This window comes from Oncorhynchus mykiss, chromosome 3 (genome assembly GCF_057628025.1).
Source record: "Oncorhynchus mykiss isolate SJ-2025 chromosome 3, ASM5762802v1, whole genome shotgun sequence".
Classification (NCBI taxonomy): domain Eukaryota; kingdom Metazoa; phylum Chordata; class Actinopteri; order Salmoniformes; family Salmonidae; genus Oncorhynchus; species Oncorhynchus mykiss.
The window spans coordinates 38,248,096-38,273,865 of NC_143024.1; the positions used below are offsets into that span (position 1 = coordinate 38,248,096).

A 25,770-nucleotide genomic window follows, 5' to 3' on the forward strand; every position below is an offset into this window, starting at 1 on the left:
CTTCGCGACAATGCTTATTATTATCACAAAGCTGACTAAGTCTACATTCAAATATATCATCTAACTTAACTTGTATGATTTGAATGTTCATTATTGTGCTCGGAATAGCCTATACGATGCCGGAGTTTTTTTTAACGGTACCGGTTGGGCTGAGTAAGGCCTGCTAAGCTATTTCTGAACTTCGTAGACATGTTGCGCGCAGAAGCCCGATAATTGTTCTCCGATAATACGGTCACGGAGGAAAGGTGAAAACTGTATGGGGTTAGTTATCATAGTCTTTGATAATGCTGTCTAGAGTAGCCCATTTTAGCATATTAAAATTGAATCGAAGTTCAGCAATTTTCACAGCGGGGGTCTCAGTCTGCATCGAATAGCCTAAACAGGCCTATTTATTTGTTTTTTTGGCTAGAACCACGGAGTTACCACAAGTCGCGAAGAAAACAGGAGTTGCCTCCACTATTCCAGCTTCATCAAATCACCTATGCTTAGTCTAATACAGTGACAACTAAAAGATATCAAAACTATTTAGTCCAATTAACGCGTGTTAAATATCATGTGGCTGTCAATGGTTCAGATTTCTGTGTGCTCGTGCAAGTAGAAAAATACATGTTGACTCACCCTACTTGTAGATAAACACCAATGCCATCATCCTCTCTTTCACGTTGATGAAACAGTCTATCACTCTGTCAAACAGTACACTGTTTGCAGTACTTATGATACCTTTTCAATTAATTCATGTTCTATTCCAGCTTGTGTAAGCCGAGGTCATAAAATAACACGTTTATGGGTGTATTTCTTAAAACAATGTCTATGAACTTGGGTGACAGTCAGAATTGCAATGAATGCCGTTATGCTGTATCAATAAATGGTATAGCCTGGGGCTCCCAGAAAGTCTGAAAAAAGTAAATAGCCTGCTAGATAAATCAATTACGGAATCCAATATTGGAGAGATATTCCATGTCGAAACCTTTTGGTAGCTAAGCTAAATCTTGAATAAATGATGAATAGTTTGATAAAGCATAGCCTAAACGGAACATAAAAAAATGTATGTAGCCCGTGCAGAATAGCCTGTATTTCGTGGGGTAGTACTATATAAAATGTTTGCCTGCCTTAAACTCGTAGTTTTAATACAACTTCAATTTTGCCATCGACATAATTTATGATTATCACATTTTTGAAGATTAATGGTTCATTCAGCTTAATCGTTATCCTATTTAGTGTGTGTAATTGGACAAATAAGCTATTATAGGACTTTTGTATTTCTATTAGCCTGTGCTATTTCTCTTGACCTGTTATTTTTTTTTAAATGTTTAGATAAGGCGCGTGTAACTCCAATAACGTGTGCCATGCCATTTACAATTCCAATAGTTAGTAGCCTAGTAAAGAAAAAAGACCTGTCCTCAGACATCACAAGGTCCATAACGCAACTCATACTCTACAAAAATGTAGCGTTTTATTTTTCTTGTTGTTATTTGGCAGTAGATTATTAATGTGTAAGCATTTAACGGCTGATTAATTTAACTATGCCAACATCATATTCCCCAGGCCCCTATTTACGCTTTCCCAACGTCACGATAATGATTCATAATTACTGTTTTTATTTACCCCACAGGTGGATCATTGCAGCATGCTCAGGAAAGTGGGTAAGTCTACAAATAACTCGTCTGTGTATGCACATGTTTGCTTAGATCATGGATTGGCATTGAGTTTAAACAAAGCTAGTTATCTCTAGTCATGTTAAGAAAAATGGTCAAGTGGATGATTTCTACACTCATGGGACTGACCAGAGATCTACCCGTCCAGGTTGTGTCTCTACAGTGGTGAAGAAAATGTATGAGTCCTCAAGGGGATCACCAATCCGAAATGGGGGTGATAGCAGCACCCAGCAAATCCATATCTGCCTTTGAACCAGAGACCAACTCTGGAAAAGATGCTGAGGCAGTCCATCCCCGACCATCATACTCTGCATCGAGCTCTGGTTCCAAAGAAAGGCCCAGCAACAATGGATGGTGTAATGGGGTATAAGAGAGGTGCAAAATGGAACATTGCTACCTACAGAAGAGATGAAGAGGCCCCAAATCTTAAATTAACCGTGGCTCAAAGTCAGGAGTTGAAAGGCCTCCCACTTCCCGTTACCCAGCGACTTCCTGTTACCCAGTGTGTGAGTGAACTTGCAGCTCGTCAACAAATTAAAATGACCTTTTACAGAAGAAGGGGGGCTGGGATGGAGCATGTGACATATACTGGTATGTATTTTTCCTTTCACTTGCATTGTTATGTGTTTGCAGTAGCGGGTGCGAGAGTAAAAATCACTGGGGAAGCCAAGCCATGTGTTGTGATACTTGCGTTGTTTACTCTATAACCTGTTAGTTCATATGCCTTGCGACCGTGATATATAGGCCTAAGGCTGAGACAATAAGAAGACAGTGGCAGAAAAAATTCAAACACCTTTGTTTCATCACAAGACCAGAGAGCAACCTCTGTCCAGGGAAGTCCACAAAGCAAGCATATTGCATATAACAAACAGTTACATGATCTAGAGCATGGTCAAGCAAGTTAATGTTTCAGAAATTGTCTAACCACTAAACTATTGATTTAGAACCACGGAGAGTTACCACAATTCGCAAAGAAAACAGGAGCTGCATCCACTATTCCAGCACCATTTCAACTTCAACCTCATCAAAACACCTATGCACCTATGTCTAATACAGTGACAACTAAAATATATCAAAAAACAACTTAGTCCAATTAACGTGAGCTAAATATCATGTGGCTGTCCATGGTTCGGATTTCTGTGTGCTCGTGCAAGTAGAAAAAGACATGTTGACTCACCCTACTTGTAGAGAAACACCAATGACATCCTCTCTTTCACGTTGATGAAACAGTCTACCACTCTGTCAAACAGTACACTGTGTTTGTAGTACTTATGATACTTTTTCAATCCATACATGTTCTATTTCAGCTTGTGTTGGAATCAATAACGTTGAACAAAATAGGTGCTTTTTGGTGATTGTTACAATGAAAACAAACAAAATAATCATAATGTCCTGTGTTTCCAGTGTTTCTTCAGTTCTTAATCATCACTGCACCAATTCAAGACTCTAATGGTGAGCTCTGGCTTTTTATCCGTTTGCTCTTTAAACATTTTGAGATGATTTTCTGCAATGAAAAAAGCTCTATACATTCTGATGTGTGTTTAGATTGATAGAGCAGCCAGTCATGTAATGAGCTCAACTTGACTGACACACATGCAGGAAGTGGAACACTCGCTCTCAGGAACACTCCTGTAAGTGAGGCTGTGTGATCAGTTGAAACTAGTAGTGTCATTCTCTCACTCCCTCTGTTTCACCCCCTCCCTATGTCTCTTTCCCACCCTGTATGAGATATGTACTGCTTTAAACAACCACAGATTTTTTGTTGTGTGGCATTTTACTATTATTTTCAAATCCATCAATAAAAATGTAATGGAGATTTTAAAGTTAAATCCATCTATATGGTCAAACTTCTGAGAAAAACGTAATATTCCAAGTGTTCATTTTAATGTTCCTACTTGCTGCCTTTGTATTCATCCATGCCTCCTTTTTGTGTGTTACCTCAGGAAGCTGTTCAGCCTGCAATGACGACGGATGTGCAAAAGTGCAGACAATATATGGATCGAATGACACCATAGTGTATCAGAGAAGTAACCCCATCGAAAACCTCACAAGTTGTTCCACCACCTCTGCACCACCTCCTCAGAGTCGGAGTTGTGTTTTGTGTCTTGCTGATATCAGAGATATAACCCTCTTTTGCTCAGACAGCTGGGAAGCAGCTGGGCCGCTCGACTGGGAGGTTGATGGCATCCGATTGAAAAACATCTTTATGGTTGGTAAGTATAACATATGGCTAAAATCGGACTCAATAGTGAATTAAAGCAAATGTGACAAAACAGATTGATATAACATTACTATTCAACTGTCAGGATGGGAAATGTATCTTCACAGTTGCATATTGTCTTTTGTTTTTTTAAATGTGATTTGTTATTCTAGAAATAAGTAATTTAAATACCCTTCGCTCGATTGATGTTTATAATCATGAACTGTTTTAATGACAGACTGCCCAGCCATGAAGACTGTTGATCGTGTAACAGGTAAACATCTGTTAAAACATTGATGTTATAAAATAGAAAGTGATATATTCACCTATAAAAGATCAATACCATATTTCTAAATCAAATATGATTTTGTATCCCCTAAGACCTTATCCCTGGTGATATTTCTGGTACCCTCAACCCTGGTGGAATTGCCGTTATTGGTATGTATCCATGTACCAGTACTGTTTTTTTAAAATATACTTTTGGTGTTTTGTGTAACTTGAATAAACACCCATTACCGGTTTGTTTTTTTGATACTAGAGTTGGGAATGTCAAGACCAAAATATATTTTGTAGTTTAAAAGTATGAAAATAAAGTCAGCAAAAAAAGAAATGTCCTCTCACTGTCAACTGCGTTTATTTATGTCTAAATATTTGTTTGAACATAAGATTCAACAACTGAGACAAATTGATCAAGTTCCACAGACATGTGACTAACAGAAATTGAATAATGTGTCCCTGAACAAAGGGGGGGGGGGGGGGGTCAAAATCAAAAGTAAGTCAGTATCTGGTGTGGCCACCCACTGCATAAAGTACTGCAGTGCATCTCCTCTGATGGACTGCACCAGATTTGCCAGTTCTTGCTGTGAGATGTTACCCCACTCTTCCACCAAGGCACCTGTAAGTTCCCAGACATTTCTGGGGGGAATGGAAATTCAGGAAATCACGCACAGTATGGCTGGTGACATTTCATGCTGGAAGGTCATGTCAGGATGAGCCTGCAGGAAGGGTACCACATGAGGGAGGAGGATGTCTTCCCTGTAACGCACAGCGTTGAGATTGCCTGCAATGACAACAAGCGCAGTCCGATGATGCTGTGACACTCCGCCCCAGACCATGACGGACCGTCCACCTCCAAATCGATCCCGCTCCAGAGTACAGGCCTCAGTGTAACGCTCATTCCTTTGATGATAAACGCAAATCCGACCATCACCTCTGGTTTTACAAAACCACGACTTGTCAGTGAAGAGCACATTTTGCCAGTCCTGTCTGGTCCAGCGACGGTGGGTTTATGCCCATAGGTGAGCGACGTTGTCAGTGATATCTGGTGAGGACCTGCCTTACAAACAGGCCTACAAGCCCTCAGTCCAGCTTCTCTCAGCCTATCGCGGACAGTCTGAGCACTGATGGAGGGATTGTGCGTTCCTGGTGTAACTCGGGCAGTTGTTGCCCCCACCCTGTACCTGTCCCGCAGGTGTGATGTTCAGATGTACCGATCCTGTGCAGATGTTGTTACACGTGGTCTGCCACTGCGAGGACGATCAGCTGTCCGTCCGGTCTCCCTGGAGTGCTGTCTTTTCCATCTCACAGTACAGACATTGCAATTTATGCCTCCTTGCAGCATGCCTAAGGCACATTCACGCAGATGAGCAGGGACCCTGGGCATCATTCTTTTGGTGTTTTTCAGAGTCAGAAAGGCCTCTTCAGAGTCCTAATTGCCTACCGTCTGTAAGCTGTTTTAATGACCGTTCCACAGGTTCATTAATTGTGTGTGATTCATTGAACAAGCATGTGAAACAGTGTTTAAACCCCTTACAATGAAGATCTGTGAAGTTATTTGGATTTTTACAAATTATCTTTGAAAGACAGCAAAAAAAGAAACAACCTGAGTTTGTTTATCCATAGTGGTCTGCTGTGCTGGGATTGGCCTCGTGTCAGTGTCAATCTGTTTCTATTATCGCAAGATTGAACGGTATGTACACAATTTAAGATTACAAATTTAAGGGACCTCTTATCCAGATTTGATGACCTCTTTAAAACAGATGAAATGATATCAAGTTATAATTAGGAAGGCTATTCTCTATTTTATATCATAATCCAACCACAACATTCTATACAATAAAATGCTAATGTATTTATTAAAACAGCAACAACCAATAAAATGGCTAAACTTATGGCTCAATGTTATTTTCTCTCTCCCCTTTTGTGTTTTTACAGCGATCGTCAAGAGAGGAGGTAGGTTTGGTTAAATTTGTCCCCCACCCCTCAGGTGATGGGTAAGACAGCTATTAAACAACACACGTTTATTCTTATTGGCCTAAGTAAGGCTTTTGATCCATTTTAATTTCTCTCTATAGGCCTGAAGCTCTGTAGATGACAAAAGTATGAGGAACATGCAGTGGAGCATTTTGGAGAGGAACAGTGAAGCGTTCTACATTTTCAAACAAACATGTCTTATGAGTTGTTAACACTAGTAGAAACTACAATTGTATCGTTTGTGCTGGACACTTCTATAAGGGGAAAAAAGTTACAATGACAGTGCATGCCTTTAGAAACATTTTCTTTCCTATATATGTTTTCCATATACTTGCCTACAGTTGAAGTCAGAAGTTGACATACACCTTATCCAAATACATTTAAACTCAGTTTTTCACAATTCCTGACATTTAATCCTAGTAAAAATTCCCTGTCTTAGGTCAGTTAGGATCACCACTATTTTAAGAATGATGCTGAATGAAGAATAAAGTGATCCTGTAAATTGAGCTCGGTGCATTTTAAACCCTGTCATTTGTAGTTCTAGACAGCTGCCCACAGGGAGAGATGCAGTCTAGAGGCATGGTGGATCCTGTTTGCTGTTTGATGGGAGCACATGGCTAATAACGTTTGAGAGCTGTAATGGTAATAATTCTAAAGACGGACGCCTGCCTTTTGTGCTGCACTGCTTCCCGTTTCTTTGTTTTTCCAATTTGAACTATGTTTTTAAAAAGTAAAGTGATTGATAAGAAGAATAGTAAAGAAATCACAAAAGAATAAGAGAATATTCTGGAACTTGTGATTGCAAACAGTTTTTGTGGATAAAACCATGCTTGTCTTTTTTTAATTTAACCTTTATTTTAAACAGGGAGTCACATTGAGATTAAAATCTCTTTTACAAGAGAGCCCTGTACACATTACAATAAAAACAGAATATTAAAACAATATATTTCAGAACACAATTAACATTTAATAAAAACAATCACATTTAACTACATGGAGGTCCTCAATCAATAATTTAAACTGCCTGAGTGGCACCATCACATCTAGCTGCAGTGAACTCTTTCTATTGGTCCACAAATTAGGGGCAAAAACCAAACACGATTTTCCCAGATCTGTGGGGACTGAAGGGATCTGTAGTGCTGTCCATTCCTGTGAACGGGTTTGGTAACTTATGATTCTTATCTTAATTAATGAAGTTCTATACGGAGGGAGTTTCTTTAAGATTACTTGGTAAATAACTAAAAGAGAATGCAGAGCTCTTCTTACAGACAGAGGTCCATCACACATTTTATACAGACTACAATGATGAGTCCTAAAATTGTCCCCTGTGATAAAACGTATTGCGGAAGGGTTTTAAAATAGAGGTTGCCGCATGCATGTAAACAATTTCACCAAAATCCAATACAGGGAGTTGTTTGAACAATCGTTCTCCTATTTTTAATACTAAGGCATGATTTATTTCGATATAAAAAGAACAATCTTGGATCTTAGCTTCTTAGTCAGATTTTTTTTATATGCATTACAAAGGATAACTTGTCATCAATCCAGACACCCAGGTACTTATATTGAGAAACAAGCTCAATTTGTGCTCCATTTATAGCGCACATTTGCAGGTCCTTAGGGTCAACATTTGGTGACCTAGAGAACTGCATGAGCTTGGTTTTACTTGTATTTAACACTAATTTAAGATCTGTAAGTGATTTCTGAATTGAATCAAAGTCATGTTGAAGTTCACGAATGGCCTGCTGCACTGAGGTGGCACAGGAATACAAAACTGTGTCATCTGCATAGAGATGAATGCTAAAAGAATTAAGTGTTTCCTATTCATTAATATACAAAGTTAACAATAATGGACCCAAAATCAAACCCTGAGGAACACGTTTTTGAATCAAGAAATTCTGATTTAACCCCATCGATCAAGATGGCCTGAAGATAATTCTAAAACTGTAAACAGTCTCTATATCCCAGGCCTACTCTTGATAATTTCTTCAGCAAAACAGAATGATCAACAGTGTCGACTGCCTTTGACAGATCAATAAACAAGGCAGCACAGCTCTTTTTAGCATCGAAGACATTGACAAGATCATTAACAACTAGCGTGGTTGCTGTGGTAGTACTATGCCCAGGCCTAAACCCAGATTGGTTTATATTAATACAATTATCAGATAAAAAGGAACAAAGTTGTACATGAACCAAGGATTCAAGAATTGTAGCTAAACAATGAGTCTTGAAGTGGGGCAATAGTTGTCAAGATCTTTTGTGTCCCCACCGTTATGGAGTGCCAGCACATATGCAGATTTCCAAGCTTTTGGAATACTTTCTGATAACAATGTTAAATTAAAATGTGGTCTACTGAGCCAGCGATAAGGGGTGCTGCACACTTAAGCAGACAAGGCTCCAAATGATCAGCCCCTGTAGTTTTTTGGGGTCTAATGTTAACAAAGCATCCAGGACTTCTTTATCAGTGAATTTCTGAAACGAGAACTCCGGACTAGCATTTTCAGTATCATTCAATAAACTTTCACCATCTACATCCAAACTACTCTTTTCAAGAGCTGGCTTGAAAATACATTCAAATATAAAGCCTGCAGAGATAAAACTGTGATTAAATGCATTAATGATATCAATGTTGTCAGTAATAGGGACAATCTAAATTAATTTATTGGGGAGAGAATAGGAGATTACAACCCTTCAGTGAATTAACTGCTTTCCAAAATGGAGCTTGGTTCCCTGTACATTCAGATATCTGATTATTATGTTAATACACTTTTGCTTCTTATTTATATATATATATATATATATATATATATATATATATATATATATATATATATATATATATATATATATATATATATATATATATATATATATTTTTTTTTTTTTAAACAAATTTTACACAGATTTCTCAACCGCCTAAAAGACTGCAAGTCTGGGCCCGAGTCTGTGAATCTAGCTTTGGCCTAGGCAGCATCTCTGTTTTATAAAACTTAAGATAGCTCTGGACTGAACCAAGGGCAAGATCGATTTTGTATTCACATTTTTTTAAAGGGAGCATGTTTATCTACAATACAATTGAAAACATTTGAGAAGTGGTTCAGAGCCAAGTCTGGGTCAGGTATAGATGCAATAAAGTCACCAAAATAAAAGGTCAAAAATAAAAGGCCTGCTCATTGAAATGTATATTGTTGATAAAACAAGGTTTGGATCGAAGCATCCATATATCCCTGACACATGCAATGGGACAGTGGTCAAAGCAAATACCCCACTCCCAGCATATTTGTAAATATGAGGTCAAAGTCGACTTTGTAGGGTCCTTTAAGTTTGGACGTGGGGGCTTTGTAATCAGCTGAGTCAAATTTAGATTAGTACAAAAATAATTTAGACAATCCGCATCCTGCGTTCACCATGCAAGATTAAAATCTCCAGCGATCGACACCTCTGGGGTAATGAAAATGGCAATTCAATCAGTGAGTCCGTTTAGTACACACTTCTTGGCAGAAGGTGGACGATAGATTCCGATACCTGTTATTCTTGAGTTTGTACAACTGAAGACTTAAAGCCAACAATTCAAATAGTTTAGGACTGGAAGTAGCCTTTAACAGAGACACAGAAAGATTCTTTGTGTAAATAGCAACACCACCACCTTTGCCTTTCCTACCAGCCCTGAACACATTGTAACCATCCGTAGCAACATCAGAGTCCAGGGTTTTATTAGTTAACCAGGTCTCAGATACAATATAAATATCAGGGTCTGCCTGTGAGGCCCAGATCTTGACATGATCAATTTTAGGTAATAAACTACAAATATTAACATGTAAAAATGTCAAACCTTTTCTGCATTTAAAATCATATGGATTCTATACTTTGAGATTTCAGAACAGGATACTCAAAGATTGGATTATACCTGTTAGGAAAACAAAGCAAGAATAGCAATGACATTTCTCCAGTTAGCACCATTTGGCATGTCACCACTTTCAGACAACATGTGGAACTCTCACAGTGACCAATGAGGAGATGGTAAAAACTGACTTACATGTAATGCTAATATTGTCCTCATGTCTATTTAGTTGACCAACAACGTTCCCAATGTTTGATGACAACAGCCGGGAGCCATTTTCACCCAGGTGAATTCCGTCTTTCACAATAAATCTATCAAAGCTGTCCTTTGTGCTCGGTCTCTGCTTCACACTGCATGCTCAACCCAGATCCAAAATAACCTGTTGCTTTACACCCTGAGACATACATGTATGCTGACATTCATTTGTTGAGGTGTCTGCTTTCTAACCAACTATGTGTACTATATTACAGTAGGCATATGCACCTTCTGTGGAAGGTTGTGAATTGATTTGCTATTGAATCAAATCTGACAAAAGTAAAACAAAATTATTGGACTGCCAATATTTTGTCACCATCTATGTAGCCAGGCCTACTGAGAAAAGTTAATAGTGTGAAACCAGAATAATTGTCTCCTATGTTATGCATCTGGATGACATTATTATTATGTTCATTGCATTGAAAGGGACCTCTTTTATCTTTCATAACTGACAGTGATGTGAAAAAGCCGAACCAGCTAAAATAAAGAAGGTACTTCATGGGTAAGCATCTGTATGAAGGGGATTGAGGAATCCCAATCAAGAACAACCGAGGTAAAGCCAGATTCAGGTTGGATATTCAACGGATATTTGCCTGTAGTTTTCCTTACGTCCACAAACAGCAGTTAGGGGCCGTCAACATAGTGACAAATCTTATTTATCAAATTTCAATAGCTCTTTAACCATTACTCCTAAAACTGGTTGTTGCTAACCAAATGGCATAGACACACATTGCACACACTTTTTGTTGTTGTTGATTTACATCTTGCACTATTTTAAATTATTTAAATAGCGAGACATCCAGTGCAGTAACGCGACCGATCCCGGAGAGGCTGGCGGGAGCCCCGGGGAGAGTACTCTTTTCTTTGTGAAGGGCATCGCGCCCTGGAATTGGTTCGCCCTGAGAAAGGGGTCCAAGCCCTGGAAAGCCTTGTGGTTTTGGCTGCGTCCGGTGAGCTCTCCCTGGCCCTTGAAAATCCAGGGGAGATGGTGTAAATCTCACACTGGGCCGTACCCATATTCGCAGCAGGTCTCCAAGGTAAACAGCCTCTGGCATGTTATAACAATGTAGGTAAGGGAAGTTGGCAAAAAAGATCCGGGATAAGAATTGGCTCTACGGTCTGGGTCAGTCAGGGGTGCGAAGCGGGGCTGGGGGAGCAGTTGCTCTGTCGCCCTCTCATCACTATTAGAAGTTTGTTGTGCGGCCCATCTCGCGTTCTCTCGTGCGTGGTCTCGCAAGGGGCTGCATGCGGGGGTTCGTCGGGGTGGTGTCCGTCAGAGGGCCGAAGGCGGACCTTTTTCTGGGGGGGGGGGGGGGTCCAGCAGGTGGCGGCCCTTCTCGTGGAACTCCTCAGCTACGGTGCTTGCCGGCCCCACACATTGAAGGTGGGGAGGTCTCCTCTATGCTCACTAGACTTGAGGCGGAGACTAAACCCATTGGCCCCGCAGTGATAGGGCATTTCATGGATCTGGCTCATGCCCTACGAAGTGGGGAGAGGCATCTCCAGCTTGTCTGGGGAGGAAGGCCTACATCTGATGTGGGTAGTGCCGCTAGATACTGCAATGGGTATTTGGTTCTCAAGCCTATAAGTATTGCACTGGCACTTGATGTCGATTGGGTGTAAAAACACAGTTAAAGTCCACTGAAGGTTAGTAGCGGCAACTGATGTCCAGTTTGTAAGACAGAAAATGTCTCTGATGATACCACAGGGTGTGATTCTAATGACATTTGGTGTATTTGCTTGGCTAAGAAGCCTATGGTGCGAAGCTACCATCTGTGGGATTATGACTGAATGCCTCTAAGTCAGAATCCCCTTAAATGTAACAATACCATAGCACAGCGGATCTTCGGTTGGCCCGGTATAACCTGCCTCTTTTGGCAGGTGAGGAAAGCCGTCTGTGACGGGGTTGGGGTGCGGACGGATGAGTTGTCGCCCCTCTCCTGATGCACACTGCATGTTTGTGGGGAACCTGTTGCTAAATCACTCGTAGACAACCTGATTCCGGGTCAGGGTTTCATACGTAGCAGAGCAGCTCACTCACTCGCTGCAATCTATTGAAAGTCAGCCCTCGATCCAAGCTTTTGTCGGGGACGGAGGGCGTCTTCCTCCACCATCCTCCTCCTTTACTTACGGGTTACCAGGTGAACGCAGAAAGACTCAGAGTGTGAGAGAGCCCAGGCAGGTGGGTCGAAGGCATAAGACATTTGGCTCTGGATAGGTAGGGGGCTAGGTTGTGGTCGCCCATCTGCCCAGGCCCATCCTCTGATGGGACTGTGAGTCAGGTTAGGACTCGCTGTGGAAGTCAAATGGTCACCAGGTGCACGAGCAGGCCTCCCCCAAGGCAGGGGGCACTCAGAGTCCGAGCAGGGGCGGCCAGATTCAGGGGCTGGGGGCAGCACTCAGGCTGTGGAGGTTGGGTTGGGGACTTTGTCTCTGAGCGGATAAAAGCGGGCAGGTCACCAGGTGCACAGAGCTTGTTTCAGGTTACCAGGTGCACGTGGTTCCTGACAGCGGGACTATAGACATTTTAGTAATTCCAGGGAGTAAGCTATACTCTAAGGCCAAGGGAGAGGGGTGTTGACCGGGTAGGGAGAGTAGGTGTGGAGGCCTGGAGGTCTGTAGTTCCAGGGAGTAAGCTGTACACTCAGGTCCAGGGAGAGGGCAGGCAGGTGGGCGGGCAGGGAGTGTAGGCCTAGAGGCCAGGAGTCAAGAGGTCACCAGGTCAATGGGGGCCTGCCTGGAGATCAGGAAGGCCCCAGGGAGAAGGCCCAAGTGAATAGGTGTATGAGTGACACTGAGTGACACTGAAGGGCAGAGCAGGCTAATTAATGTTTTAAAAAAGTGTGAGATGAAATTGGACAAGCTAGAGGGTGTGCAATATAAAAGGATAGTTAGTGGACATTCTGAATCTTGTTTGAGGTCAGTAGGTCACATGACCAAGGAGCTATTGAAATTAGTATCATGGAAAAACATTGAAAATTCATGTAAAATTTCATGAAATGAAGATGGACAAACTAAAGCATGTGCAGGCCCACTGAGTGTACAGTCGTGGCCAAAAGTTGAGAATGACACAAATATTAATTTTCACGAAGTCTGCTGCCTGTTTGTATGATGGCAATTGCATATACTCCAGAATGTTATGAAGAGTGATCAGATGAATTGCAATTAATTGCAAAGTCCCTCTTTGCCATGCAAATGAACGGAATCCCCCCAAAACATTTTCACTGCATTTCAGCCCTGCCACAAAAGAACCAGCTGTCAGTGATTCTCTCGTTAACACAGGTGTGAGTGTTGACGAAGACAAGGCTGGAGATCACTCTGTCATGCTGATTGAGTTCAAATAACAGACTGGAAGCTTCAAAAGGAGGATGGTGCTTGGAATCATTGTTCTTCCTCTGTCAATCATGGTTACCTGCAAGGAAACACTTTCAGTCATCATTGCTTTGCACAAAAAGGGCTTCACAGGCAAGGATATTGCTGCCAGTAAGATAGCACCTAAATCAACCATTTATCGGATCATCAAGAACTTCAAGGAGAGCGGTTCAATTGTTGTGAAGAAGGCTTCAGGAAAGTCCAGCAAGAGCCAGGACCATCTCCTAAAGTTGATTCAGCTGCAGGATTGGTGCACCAGCAGTACAGAGCTTGCTCAGGAATGGCAGCAGCCAGGTGTGAGTGCATCTGCACGCACAGTGAGGTGAAGACTTTGAGGATGGCGTGGTGTCAAGAAGGGCAGCAAAGAAGCCACTTCTCTCCAGGAAAAACATCAGGGACAGACTGATATTATGCAAAAGGTACAGGGATTGGACTGCTGAGGACTGGGGTAAAGTCATTTTCTCCGAATCCCCTTTCCGATTGTTTGGGGCATCCGGAAAAAAGCTTGTCCGGAGAAGACAAGGTGAGCGCTACCATCAGTCCTGTGTCATGCCAACGGTAAAGCATCCGGAGATCATTTATGTGTGGGGTTGCTTCTCAGCTAAGGGAGTGGGCTCACTCACAATGTTGCCTAAGAAAACAGCCATGAATAAAGAATGCTACCAACACATCCTCCGAGAGCAACTTCTCCCAACAATCCAGGCGCAGTTTGGTGACGCACAATGCCTTTTCCAGCATGATTAATTCACAAATGGTGTCCAGGGCACAGCTGGGAGCAGAGGTGGGTCGATAGCAGGCGACAACAGTGAGAGACTTATTTCTGGAGAGGTTAATTTTTAAAATTAGAAGTTCAAACTGTTTGGGTATAGACCTGGAAAGTATGACAGAACTTTGTATATCAATCGAATATTTAACATTTCTTAAAATGTTCATGTTTGTTCAGAACATAACTGTAGCCATCAGGGAGTACCTTGCCATAAGGCAAAACTAAGTAGCTCGGGGAACAAAACATCCATATTTTGGGTCCATGGCCAGGAAACTCCACAGATCTTAATCCCATTGAGAACTTGTGGTCAATCCTCAAGAGGCAGGTGGACAAACAAAAACCTACAAATTCTGACAAACTCCAAGCACTGATTTTGCAAGAATGGGCTGCCATCAGTCAGGATGTGGCCCAGAAGTTAATTGACAGCATGCCAGGGCAGATTGCAGAGGTATTGGAGAAGGGTCAACACTGCAAATATTGACTCTTGGCATCAACTTCATGTTATTGTTATTAAAAGCCTTTGACACTTATGGAATGCTTGTAATTATACTTCAGCATTCCATAGTAACATCTGACAAAAATATCTAAAGACTGCAGCAAACTTGAGAAATTTATATTTGTGTCATTCTCAACTTTTGGCCACGACTGTACATTCTGAATTGTGTTTAAAGTCAGGTCACATGACCAAGGACCATTGAAATGTGAATGTTTAAATTCATGTAAAATCTTGAGATGAAAATGGACAAACTAAAGGGTGTGCAATATAGAAGGGTAGCCAGTAGACATTCTGCACCTTGTTTGAGTCCAGTAGGTCACATGACCAAGGAGCTGTTGAAATAAAAGTTTGAAAAATGAATGTAAAACCGTGTGAGATGAAAATAGACCAACTAAAGGGTGTGCAATGTGTAGGCCCACTGAGTGTACATTCTGAACCTCGTTTGAGTCACATGACCAACACAATTCAACTTGGAATACAAAATGGTGCTCACATTTCCACATGTTTATTAGCTTTGCAAGGCAAATTAATAATGTCCAAATTGTGAAAATAAGACCTCTGCAATGTTGTGTGTGCAATTTTTCCAACATCATGACACTTATCTGGAGTGTGGCTCAAGTGGTTTGAAAGTGCGATTATTGAATATCCAACCTGAAACTGGCTTTACCTCGGTATCAAAACAAATGTGAAACGTGTAGGATACCATCGCTAAGGATATTCAGAGTGAAAACTGTGTGTAAAACGAATTTTCTTCAAAGAAAATGAAACAGTTGAAGACCACAACTCAAACTCAAATAGAAATTGAAACCCACAATTGAAAGCCCTGGCAATACTGGCATTTCCCGCATAGGGTTATACTTATAAACAAACCATCCTCATAAAACAGTGTTTGACTAGGCAATGAGATTGAGATCACCACATTGCTGCTGTTTAGCATACAGGCAAAACAAAAAAAACTAGTTTCGAGTTAGGCCATACCAACTATCGCTACCGGTAGTTTGAGGTGGAATGGGTGTATCCCAGGTCACGTTCAAATGTAGATTATCAATGCAGAGGGCGATAAACTAAAACTAATAATATATATATATTTTAATTCCAACATATTTCACATTCAAATCCTAGGGCTCGCTATTGGAAACTAATATTAGTTTCCAATGGCTAGCCCTATGATTCGCATCAAAAGCCCCCCCCCCCCCATTGTGCCAGAGGTTTGGCAATCTCACCTGTCTGGTCCGCCTCCTACTCGCATACCTACGCCGTGAGACAAAATGTCGGAAGGCCTACCTAGTTAAGAAAAAAACAATACATGCTTGGGGTTCTACAAGGTTTCTAATGGCATTTATGCAGGCCTTGAATTAATTACTATACATGGTTTTTACATTAAGGTTTTTAAATTGAGACTTCTCTAAAATATACTCACTTCGGATCGAAAGATGTTCCTGATTTTTGTCGTGACCGTCCTTATGGCAACAGGTAGGGAGAGGAAATGCAATGTTTTTCGAGAAGGGAGGGTCAGGGCACAATTTAATCAATAAGTTAGTTACTGATTTGTGTATTTCTTAATAAACGTCTTCTTTTAAACCGTTTATATTAACTTATTTTGATGTCGAATTCGTAGGGAAAAGTGCTAAATTGTATTTTTTATTTTTCATCGTTAGAGGTGACCTGGATCTCTGGAGTTCGTTGTTTTGTCAGGTGTTGATCACCAAATGGCTACATCTGTATTCATTTGAACATGTATAAATGCTATGTACCCGTTGGCATCATCACGTGCCCGAAATACTATGTTTATGTATTTTTTACAGTTGTGTGTAGGCTTTGTAAAATCACCACCGTATAAGTAATATTGAGTGTTTTTCCTATAGAAAGAAAATGTATAACGTTAATAATAGTCCTATGTATTTTTCAGATAACCATTAGTGGATTTGTGATTCATTAGTTAAATCACAGATATCCAGTTCTCCAATGGTGGACAACAATCTATATTTACATGTCAGAATACAGTAAACTAAGGTTTACTAGACACTTTCATTTTAATGCCTTGAATCATAGTCAACGCCTTTTCTTTTCTTTTTTTACTTTCAGATGAAGTATTCATCATATCATATAATATGTTTGACTCCTGACATTGTTTTGTGCACACACATGGCCTGGAATAAGGTGAAGGGGTGTGATTTTGATAATATCACATCAACGATACTAGTCAGACTATCTCCCTACTCCAAATATGATATGAAACTGTAGTTCAACAGATTAGTCTATCTAGCAGGAATTCCACAGTGATGCTACCTTTTTGACAATTGAAGAGCGGTGAAGCAATCTTAGCAAGTTGAAGTTTCTGATGGAGCCAAGTGACATCTAATATGTTCATGCCGGATGCCAATGTCTGCCTTATACATTTGATACCATTTTACCCCCTATGAAATGTATAATTCAGTCAAAGCTGAACTATTACAGCATTTAGGGCTTTTACTCAAATGTAGAGTTTTGTTGATGGAACATGCACAGCTTAAGGTCTTGGTGAGTCATTGCATCTATTCTCTATGATACCAGTCTTTAGTTATGACATGTTGTTGTGACTGTCACTTGCAGACTGGTCAGCTTCCTGCCACACCCAGAGTACCTTCACTCTCACAGAGCTGCTGAATTACAAATTAGAAAATGTAGCAAATAATGTACTCACAAGAAAAGTACACTGCCTTCAGTTAACAACAAACACTTTCTTGCACACTGTTATGGGTGGTGAAGATATCTATCTCTACCTGCATGCATTGAGACAAACTATCCTCTTTAAACACTCCTATTCTCTCTCCAGGCTCCACCATGGCCATCTCTGTCCAGTGTCCTGTCAAGAGGTACGTGGTCATCCTGTTCCAGCCGGTCACGCTCACCTGCAACTTCCAGACGTCTTCCACGCAGCCGCCTGTCATCACTTGGAGGTACAAGTCCTACTGCAGGGACCCCATCCAGGCAGCCCTGAACCCCAGCAGCGCTGACAACATCCTGTCCCAGAACAACCCTAACTACAACGCCAACATTGAGTGTGCCGACAACATGCGGACAGTGCGCATCGTGGCCTCCAAGCAGGGCAGTGCTGTCACTCTGGGCGAGGAGTACCAGGGGCGAAAAGTCAGCATCTTGAACAGTGAGTTTGACTTTTTGTGATTTCAAATGTGATGTGTGTGTGGGGGGGGGGGGCAAGCGGTATGTGTGCCTGTCTCTCTCTGTCTGCGTGTTACTTCCATTACAAGGCTCCTATATCAGAGTGAGTCTTGTCTGTTGCCAGTGTCCCCTCCTCAGACCCACCGTACTTGTCTCTTTAGACGCAGACCTGAACCTTGCCCAGACGGCGTGGGGAGACAGCGGCGTGTACGTGTGCTCTGTGGTGTCTTCTCAAGACCTGACAGGGAACAGCGAGGACTACACTGAGCTCATAGTGCTGGGTGAGTGGCTCCTATCCTCACAGACCCTTTTTAGAGCTCCCCTGACCTGCTGTCATCTTCCACCTGTCCACCACCACCCCCCCCCTCCATTTCCACCAAGTCCTATACTACTGCTCCTCACAGAACTGCTGTCTTATGAGGAACAATCACTTGTTTTCTCTGTGCTAGTTTCTCCTTAGTTCTCTTGGGTTTATTTGTTGAGTTAGCTGGACACCATGTGGAGCAACACAAAATCTAATAGCAGTAGCAATCAAATGTAAAATATCTTGAAAAGCCAAATCCAATTTTCAGGCAGTTCCACAATTTCCAAATGTGCTATTTGACTCCGGATTCTGTATAAATGAGACGGCACCCATCAAGGCTGAGTGAAGTTTCTCCGGAAGGATCCATGACTTCTATTTTGAAGTGATTCATGAATCATGAACCACTTAGCAGGGACTTCCAAGAAGGACAAGTTGTTGTGAGGGAGACTCAAGAGGGCAAAAGTGTAGTCATTTATTAGAAAGATAGTTGGGGCTTTTAAAAATAATTGTGGCTTTCTTTCTTTCTTTCTTTCACAGAGAGAAAGTCAAATACCACTGATCTCCTGCCTGAGATTGACTTACTGGTTATGGAAGGTACTTTCCAGTTTGCCCCTTAAAACCAGTAGAGCTCAACCCTAGCCTAAGAGCCCTGTTTTTTTAGTAAACTAGGTCACGGTTTAGGTTCAGTTTCAGGAGAATGACGTTTGGCCTGAACCCTCTTGCAAATACCTCATAGCTTTGAATGAAACGACATGTGGTCAATGTAGTTAGAAAATATAGAGTCAAAGAAGCAGCCTCCCTTGAGAAAGGCCGACAAAACTACGGTTTTGCTGGTTTGATTGATCAAGCCTGGTTGACTTTAACAAGCTTGTTGGTGTTTTTATCAAGGTAGTTCGTGCAACGAATTTGTCTGTACTGAATCAAGCCTTTGTTGTCTATTTTTAAACATTACAGCACCTTCAAGGTCTAACTTTAGAATGAGGAACCACATTGCTTAACATCTCAAAATGTGCACTGACAGACAGCTAAAAAGCTACCAAAAAACACCTCTTTAAAAAATTTTAGGGAAGTCCCCTCACAACAACTCAAACAATGGATAATTAACCCTTGAAATATAAAATTAGTTGGTTGCATTGGTTAAAAAGTTATATTCAACTGTAACATTATTTTCTCTCCTTCATGGTCGAGACCACAAAACTCTCAGCAGAACATCATGATAGCCCTAAAAGCTGTGACATTGTTGTAATATGGGGCCACTCAGCACATAGCTCTGGTCTGTTTTGTGTTGACTCAAACCGCAAAATAACTCTTCAGTCAGACTGCAGCCTATGACATTTATAGGAAATGTGTGGTTGAATATGTCCTCTTTCAGTATATTGGCATGTATTGTTTTTCTTTCCCGTACAGCTAGCTCCCTCATCTGACAGAATGACTCACTGAACCCATTGTTTGAAAAAAATGAAAACCGAAACCTGTGTTATCTGGTTTCTCTGATGTCTGAAATGAACCTCTCGTGTAGATGCTCCATTGTTTACTGCTTGTCCTTGTGACTTTTCACACTACTCATACTGTAGCCTTGCATACTAGACCGACCATTGGACTAGCCAAGCTACAGGTTCTAATACAAATGTTTATTTTTCGATACTAGGGCTCTGTTCTCCAGTGTTCTTGATAGACTAGTAAATTGTCACATTCTTGTCCACATTTTTGAAGAAGTTAGATTTGTCAAGTTGTCTTTTTGAACAATGGAAGTCCTCTACTTCTCTGGTTTAAACAGAGCCACAGGAAACCTAGAACTTCATGAACAAGTGCTATGTAAATACAGAAACGTTAATATTCAACCATGCTGATAGTCACCCAGAGAACGCAGAGGAGATGTTTCATCTTGACTGAATGGCAAACACATTAGCTTGTCTATACATGCATAATTATAATCTCCCCCCCCCCTACTCTTTCTCTGTATACAGACTGGTTGTTGGTAGTGCTGGTAGTGTTTGGCTTCCTGCTGCTGTTGCTCCTCATAGCAATCTGTTGGTGCCAGTGCTGCCCCCACACCTGCTGCTGCTACATCCGCTGCCCCTGCTGCCCAGAGAAATGCTGCTGCCCTCGGGCACGTAAGTACCACCCTCTACCCCTACTTGTCCCTTTTCCACTTGGCACAGAGCATCCTGTTTCGATGCCACTTTCACGTTAGTATGCCCATTCCATTCAACCAAACTCCTTTTTCTCATTTCGTTTCACGTTGTGAATTTGTGACCCTGGCACTGTTTACCTTTCATTTGCCATTCTCATGTATATTATTATTACATATTATTTATACGCTTTGTGCGCTCTTATCTTCTTGGGCTCCCAAGTGGCTCAGTGGTCTAAGGCACTGCATCTCAGTGCTAGAGGAGTCACTACAGACCCTGGTTCGATTCCAGGCAGTATCACAACCAGCCATGATTGGGAGTCCCGTTAGATTGGCGCACAATTGACCCAGTGTCGTCCGGGTTAGGGTTTGGCCGAGGTAGGCCGCCATTGTAAATAACAATTTGTTCTTAACTAACTTGCCTAGTTAAATAAAGGTTAAATAAAATACAATTCATAGAAAAACTTAAGGTTTTGCTCACGCACAACACACCGGCAAATGAAGTAAGTCCTCCAGAATATGTATTTACAGTATGCCACCTAACTACAACGTCAATGTGTCGTAACACTGTGAACTCACTCCTCTCAATTCAGTGTACGAAGCAGGCAAGGCGGTGAAGTCAGGCATCCCCAGCAACTACGCGCCCACGCTCTACGCTCCCAGCATGTACGCCCAGCCACCCTACGGAGGGGTCATGCAACAGCCCGGCATACCCATGCTGCCCTTACCCCAGGGAATGGGCGGCCCCCCACTACACCCCAACGGCTACGGACGGGACTACGACGGAGCCAGCTCGGGTAACTACAGCCCCTCTCCAGTTTTAACGTGACAATTAGCTTGATAAAAGCAAGGACTTGATGCGCAACTTTTTTTCCCCTCTGTGGGCTAATACCAGTATTGCACATTTTCGCAGCAATGTGGTTTTCAATGCTGGTGTGAGGAACCTTTTGATAATCTCTGTTTTTGTTTTCTGCTTGTAGTTGGACATGGCTCCCAGGTGCCTTTGCTGCATGACCAGGACAGTGGTGCAGGAGACCAAAGTGAGTGGTTAAAATGCTTAGTGCAAATTCTCAGTCTGTTTGATTATTTGTGATAGTACAAAAGTCTAACCAGAGCTACAGCTCCGCTCCCGAATCATCTCGGGGGCTGAAAAATGTCAGCATATTTCATCTTGTCACCGGGGTTGGGCTCATTACCATTTCCGTTCAGTCAATTCACAAATTAAACTGATATTCCCATTCAAATTTTCCACATTGCTTTTCAAAGGAATTTTAGTTTACGAAGCAAACAACATTTTTTTAGTTTACTTGAAATGGAATTGAGACCAACCCTGCTTGTCACAATCTCTCATGATTTACTCCCTCCTCAGCTCGGAGTGGCTACCGTATCCAGGTGGACCCAGATGGGAATGCAACGCGGGCCATCTACTACATGGAGAGACAGCTAGCCAACCTGGACCCCACCCGGTCTGGTGACGCCGCTGGGAAGTACAACCGCTGTGAGTCTTACACCTACACATAAACACAGCCATGTCAACTGTACTGTACTGCAGAGATCGGGGCCTGTAATCACAAAGAGCCTCAGAGTAGGAGTGCTGTTCTAGGATCAGTTCAATATTGTGTTTTGTGGGTGTTGTTCAAGTGAAAGGGGGAAGTGTTTGTTCATTTCACACGGAGCCTTCAACTGGCTTCATCGACTTTAATGTGTTGTAATGTTAATGTGATAGGGCTTTTTTAACTCTGACTTGCACTTTATCTTGTGCGTTTCCCCATCCTCTTCCTTTTTCCTTCTCCCCCCCCATCTCTCTCTCTCTCTCTCTCTCTCTCTCAGTGGATGGGGGGATGAGCGAGGTGAGCTCCTTACACGACGACCCACGGGGCCGTGGCGGTGGCCGCTCCCAGGCCCCGCCCCTCGCCACCGTGTACGACCAGGACGAGGCCATGAGCACCATCAGCAGCGTGTCCACGCACGGCCAGCGGGGGCGTGACGACTACCCGCGGCGAGGAGGTGGGCCCTCCCCCCACATGGGGGCCCACGGACGGGCCCGCTCCATGGACAACCTAGATGACATCGCCCGCCGAGACCGCTACCCCAGAGACCCCCGGGATCCCCGCGAAGACTACCCTCCCCACCGCCGCGACGGAGGAGGAGCCAGAGAAAGGAGAGGGTGAGGTTCTTATTTGGCGCCTCTCTCACTCTTTCTCCTTCTAGTGCATGAGTCTTACTTCTCAAAGGTCAAATCTGGGGAAGATAATGATTCGACCCAGTTGTTTACCCACAGTTTTTTTTTCTCCCCTCAGCTCGGATGATGACTTTAGCAGCCGCGGCGGCCACGACCGCGGCCGTGACTTTGACGACCGCAGACGGCGCGAGCCCTCCCCTGATGACCGTCGCCGCGGAGGCAGCCCGGTCAGCGGTCTCCAGGGGAGACGCAGCCGTAGCCGTGACGACCTGATGGACATCGAACGTGATCGGGAGCGCGGTGGCGGCCGGGGTGGTGGGCGGGACGCCTACGATGATAGCTTTCTGCGGGAAGCCATGGAGAAGAAGCGTCTAGGCGAGCAGCAGAGGGCGAGGAGCCGCGAGCGCCTGGACAGCGACAGCGAACGCTCGGACCGAGGCAGGGCCCCCCGCGGACCCCCTCCACTTCCCATGTCCCCGCCTTCCAACTACCCCGACCGTCGCTACGACGACAACTACCCAGCCCCTCACCCGCCTCCCTACATTAGCGATGACGAGAGCTTGACGTCCTCCAAGAAGAGCAACCTACGCAAGGTCAGTCAGTCATCACAGGGTTCTGCATATGGGCGTTGAGCATTCAGGGTGCCACTCAAGGCCACAGCGTTATTTACTGCATTGCCATAATGCCTCGTTGATTGTTTCTTTCATAGAACTACTTTCATCAACATAGTTAAAGGGATACTTCAGGATTTTGGCAATGAAGCCCTTTATCTACTTCCCCAGAGTCCGATGAACTTGTGGATGCCCTTTTTATGTCTCTGTGTCTTGCTTGAAGCAAAAGCTAGCATGTTGTTCCCCATAGCATTCCAGTCATTGCGCTAATGCTAGTTAGCATTTGCGAGTGAAAATACCACTAACTTTGTTCATACAGGATGCTGAGACATTAAAAGGGTATCCACAAGTTTCACCTAAACATCACTGTTACCATGGTTATTCCATAGATAATCAGTCAAAGAAGACGCTGTAAAAAAAGACACAATAGTCTCTACAAGCCAGAATGTTGACTAAAATGAATGTCGTGCTATTGGTCCTCTTACCTCAAGGTAGTGGAGATCAAATGTCCACAGTGAAGTGTTGTTTACCCAACTTTTTGCGGCGCTGGTAGTTTTATGTTGCATGTATTTTTCCATGTCTTGATGCATTTCACGTGATGCACAATATGTAAAGAACAGCCGAATGTAACCCGAACCCTGTCGACTGGAGTGCATTCCATCACAATCAGCTGGAAGTGCTTCTGAAATTTGCCAGCTGATTGCCTGCGACAACTTTCGGTCTGTACTTCGGTTAAGATTGGCCATTGTTGACATATTGTGCAAGTAGCGTGCAAATTGCATCTTTATTGAAACTACAAACCGATATACAGACCAGCAATGCTGAAAGTCAGGTTAATAACAATACTCTGGATATTTTGTGTCAGATTAAGTAAAGTATGTTCAAATTAAGTTTATTCAGCATTCTGACTTGTGAAGGGACTTTTCACAAAAAGGGAGCCTATATGTTAGAGACGAGAGAAGAGTTCCACTCTCGGATTCGTAGAGGCTACAGCGAGTTCCTCTGACTCTTGGGAAGTAGAAAGGGCTCCAAAATCCTGAAGTATCCCTTTTAATGCTAGTTACAAAAAATGGTATAATCATATTTAGCAGAAGAAAATATATATCCAGATCCTAGTTTTGCCAGAATTGTGGTGGTATGTTTCAGCATGTTTTTCTCATATGTATGCTTGTTGTCTCTAGACTGACAGTAATGCTTATAGTACAGTACTAGGCCAACTCATTCTGTTTGTTTCAACTCTCTTTCTTTTCTTTTCAGAATGGAGCCGTGAGTCGGGAGAGCCTGGTGGTGTGAGACGTTTAGTATCCCCCAGCGTAACTGATCTGTCCCGTAACACAATTACTAGTCGTCTATGTCAATAGTACTAATGTTGCAAACTTGGTACCGTGATTTTATTTTCAATACCTAAACTCAGATATCAAAATTTGGTGCTGGATATTTATGTACAAATGACCATATTGGGGGTAATTTAGTAATTGTGTGCTTCATATTTACTGAAAACATTGTCAGCCTTATGTCCTCTCAATTATTTTTAATGTACAGAATAGCTCTAACTGAAGCACTAAGTGTAGTGTGTGGTTGAACATACCAAGGCTTAATTAAAGTAGCCTACACTGGAATTGCAATAGCCAAAGTAAACCAAAAATGGTTTTCATTCACTCTTTTTAACCATTCATTTTCATCTTACAGTTAATGTGAGTAATCCGGAGCTTTAAGATTATAAAGCAAGTATTAATTTGAACTTTTAATTATTTACTGTGAGAAGTCATGGATTTTTTAAATGAAAATGAGATCATGCTGTACATTTAAAATGGAATAGATTTTATTAGGGCGGGAGGTAGCCTAGCGGTTAAGAGCGTTGGGCCACTAACCAAAAGGTCGCTGGTTCAAATCGCCGAGCCAACTAAGTAAAAAATCTGCCGATGTGCCCTTGAGCAAGGCACTTAACCCTAATTGCTCTGGATAAGAGCCTCTACTAAATGACTAAAATCAAATAATAGCCATGTTATTTTTACATTGTTTATCATCGTATTTGGAGTTTTGGATTAGTTTTAACTGTCTGTCCAACAATGATATTTGTCATGAATAATGTCAGCCATAGGCAGATTATATTTGTTCATTTAATTTTTTTATTTTATTATTGCTATGAAAAATGTACTTACTCCATTGTTGTACAGTCTACTTGTCATACCCACTGTCCGTACTGTGTTGACTGTGATTTACAACAAGCGTAATTTTACAATAAAGCTTTTTCAAAATGCTCAGGGTTTTTTTCTATATAAAAATACAGTCTATGGGGCAAACTTCTACTTAAGTCAAATAGTCACTAAGTCATGCGTTGACGTCAATTGGAAACCGGGTGAAAATTCTATAATAGGCTCTGACATGCTGTTCTAGGAGGTACCACCGGATGTCACTGTCTTGTTTCTGTGGCATGAAGAAGAGCTGTTCGCTGAGGGAGTATCATTTAGGGAATGCTGTATAACATACAGAAGGCACACTAGTATTTCAGTATTTGTTTTTGTCTTTATGGGTATCTACT

At 42.2% G+C, this 25,770-nt stretch overlaps 3 protein-coding genes across 9 annotated transcripts in view; 2 read left to right on the forward strand and 1 right to left on the reverse strand.

The window, feature by feature from the left end:
• LOC110516351 (uncharacterized) overlaps nt 1-16,560 on the reverse strand; it is a 51,036-nt gene extending 34,476 nt beyond the window's left edge. Inside the window, exons 1-2 of the mRNA XM_036973675.2 lie at nt 16,259-16,560; nt 16,062-16,122 (exon numbers count right to left, since the gene is read on the reverse strand). The gene's annotated coding sequence lies outside the window, so the exon portion shown is untranslated. The remainder of the gene's footprint in view (nt 1-16,061; nt 16,123-16,258) is intronic.
• Nucleotides 1,613-6,614, forward strand: LOC149984532 (uncharacterized). The gene is made up of 9 exons (XM_090229234.1): nt 1,613-1,643; nt 1,804-2,246; nt 3,060-3,107; nt 3,599-3,868; nt 4,094-4,129; nt 4,237-4,293; nt 5,758-5,824; nt 6,070-6,087; nt 6,210-6,614. The coding sequence occupies exons 2-9, from the start codon at nt 1,931-1,933 to the stop codon at nt 6,223-6,225; spliced, it is 828 nt and encodes a 275-aa protein (XP_090085360.1). The 5' UTR covers nt 1,613-1,643; nt 1,804-1,930; the 3' UTR covers nt 6,226-6,614.
• Nucleotides 6,210-25,492, forward strand: LOC110516464 (lipolysis-stimulated lipoprotein receptor). 7 transcript variants are annotated; one of them, XM_090229216.1, is made up of 12 exons: nt 6,210-6,750; nt 10,179-10,235; nt 10,660-10,706; nt 17,654-17,983; nt 18,162-18,281; nt 20,272-20,418; nt 21,029-21,232; nt 21,416-21,475; nt 21,805-21,933; nt 22,266-22,602; nt 22,736-23,210; nt 24,486-25,492. In XM_090229216.1, exons 3-12 carry the CDS (start codon nt 10,703-10,705, stop codon nt 24,519-24,521), a joined length of 1,842 nt encoding a protein of 613 aa, XP_090085342.1. In that variant the 5' UTR covers nt 6,210-6,750; nt 10,179-10,235; nt 10,660-10,702; the 3' UTR covers nt 24,522-25,492. The 7 variants fall into 7 exon arrangements, with proteins under 7 accessions (XP_090085342.1, XP_090085341.1, XP_090085336.1 ...); XM_090229210.1 differs by lacking the exon at nt 10,660-10,706 and adding an exon at nt 18,842-18,898 and having other exon boundaries at nt 6,605-6,750; XM_090229213.1 differs by lacking the exon at nt 6,210-6,750 and adding an exon at nt 18,842-18,898 and having other exon boundaries at nt 10,205-10,235.
• Nucleotides 25,493-25,770: the final 278 nt, after the last annotated feature.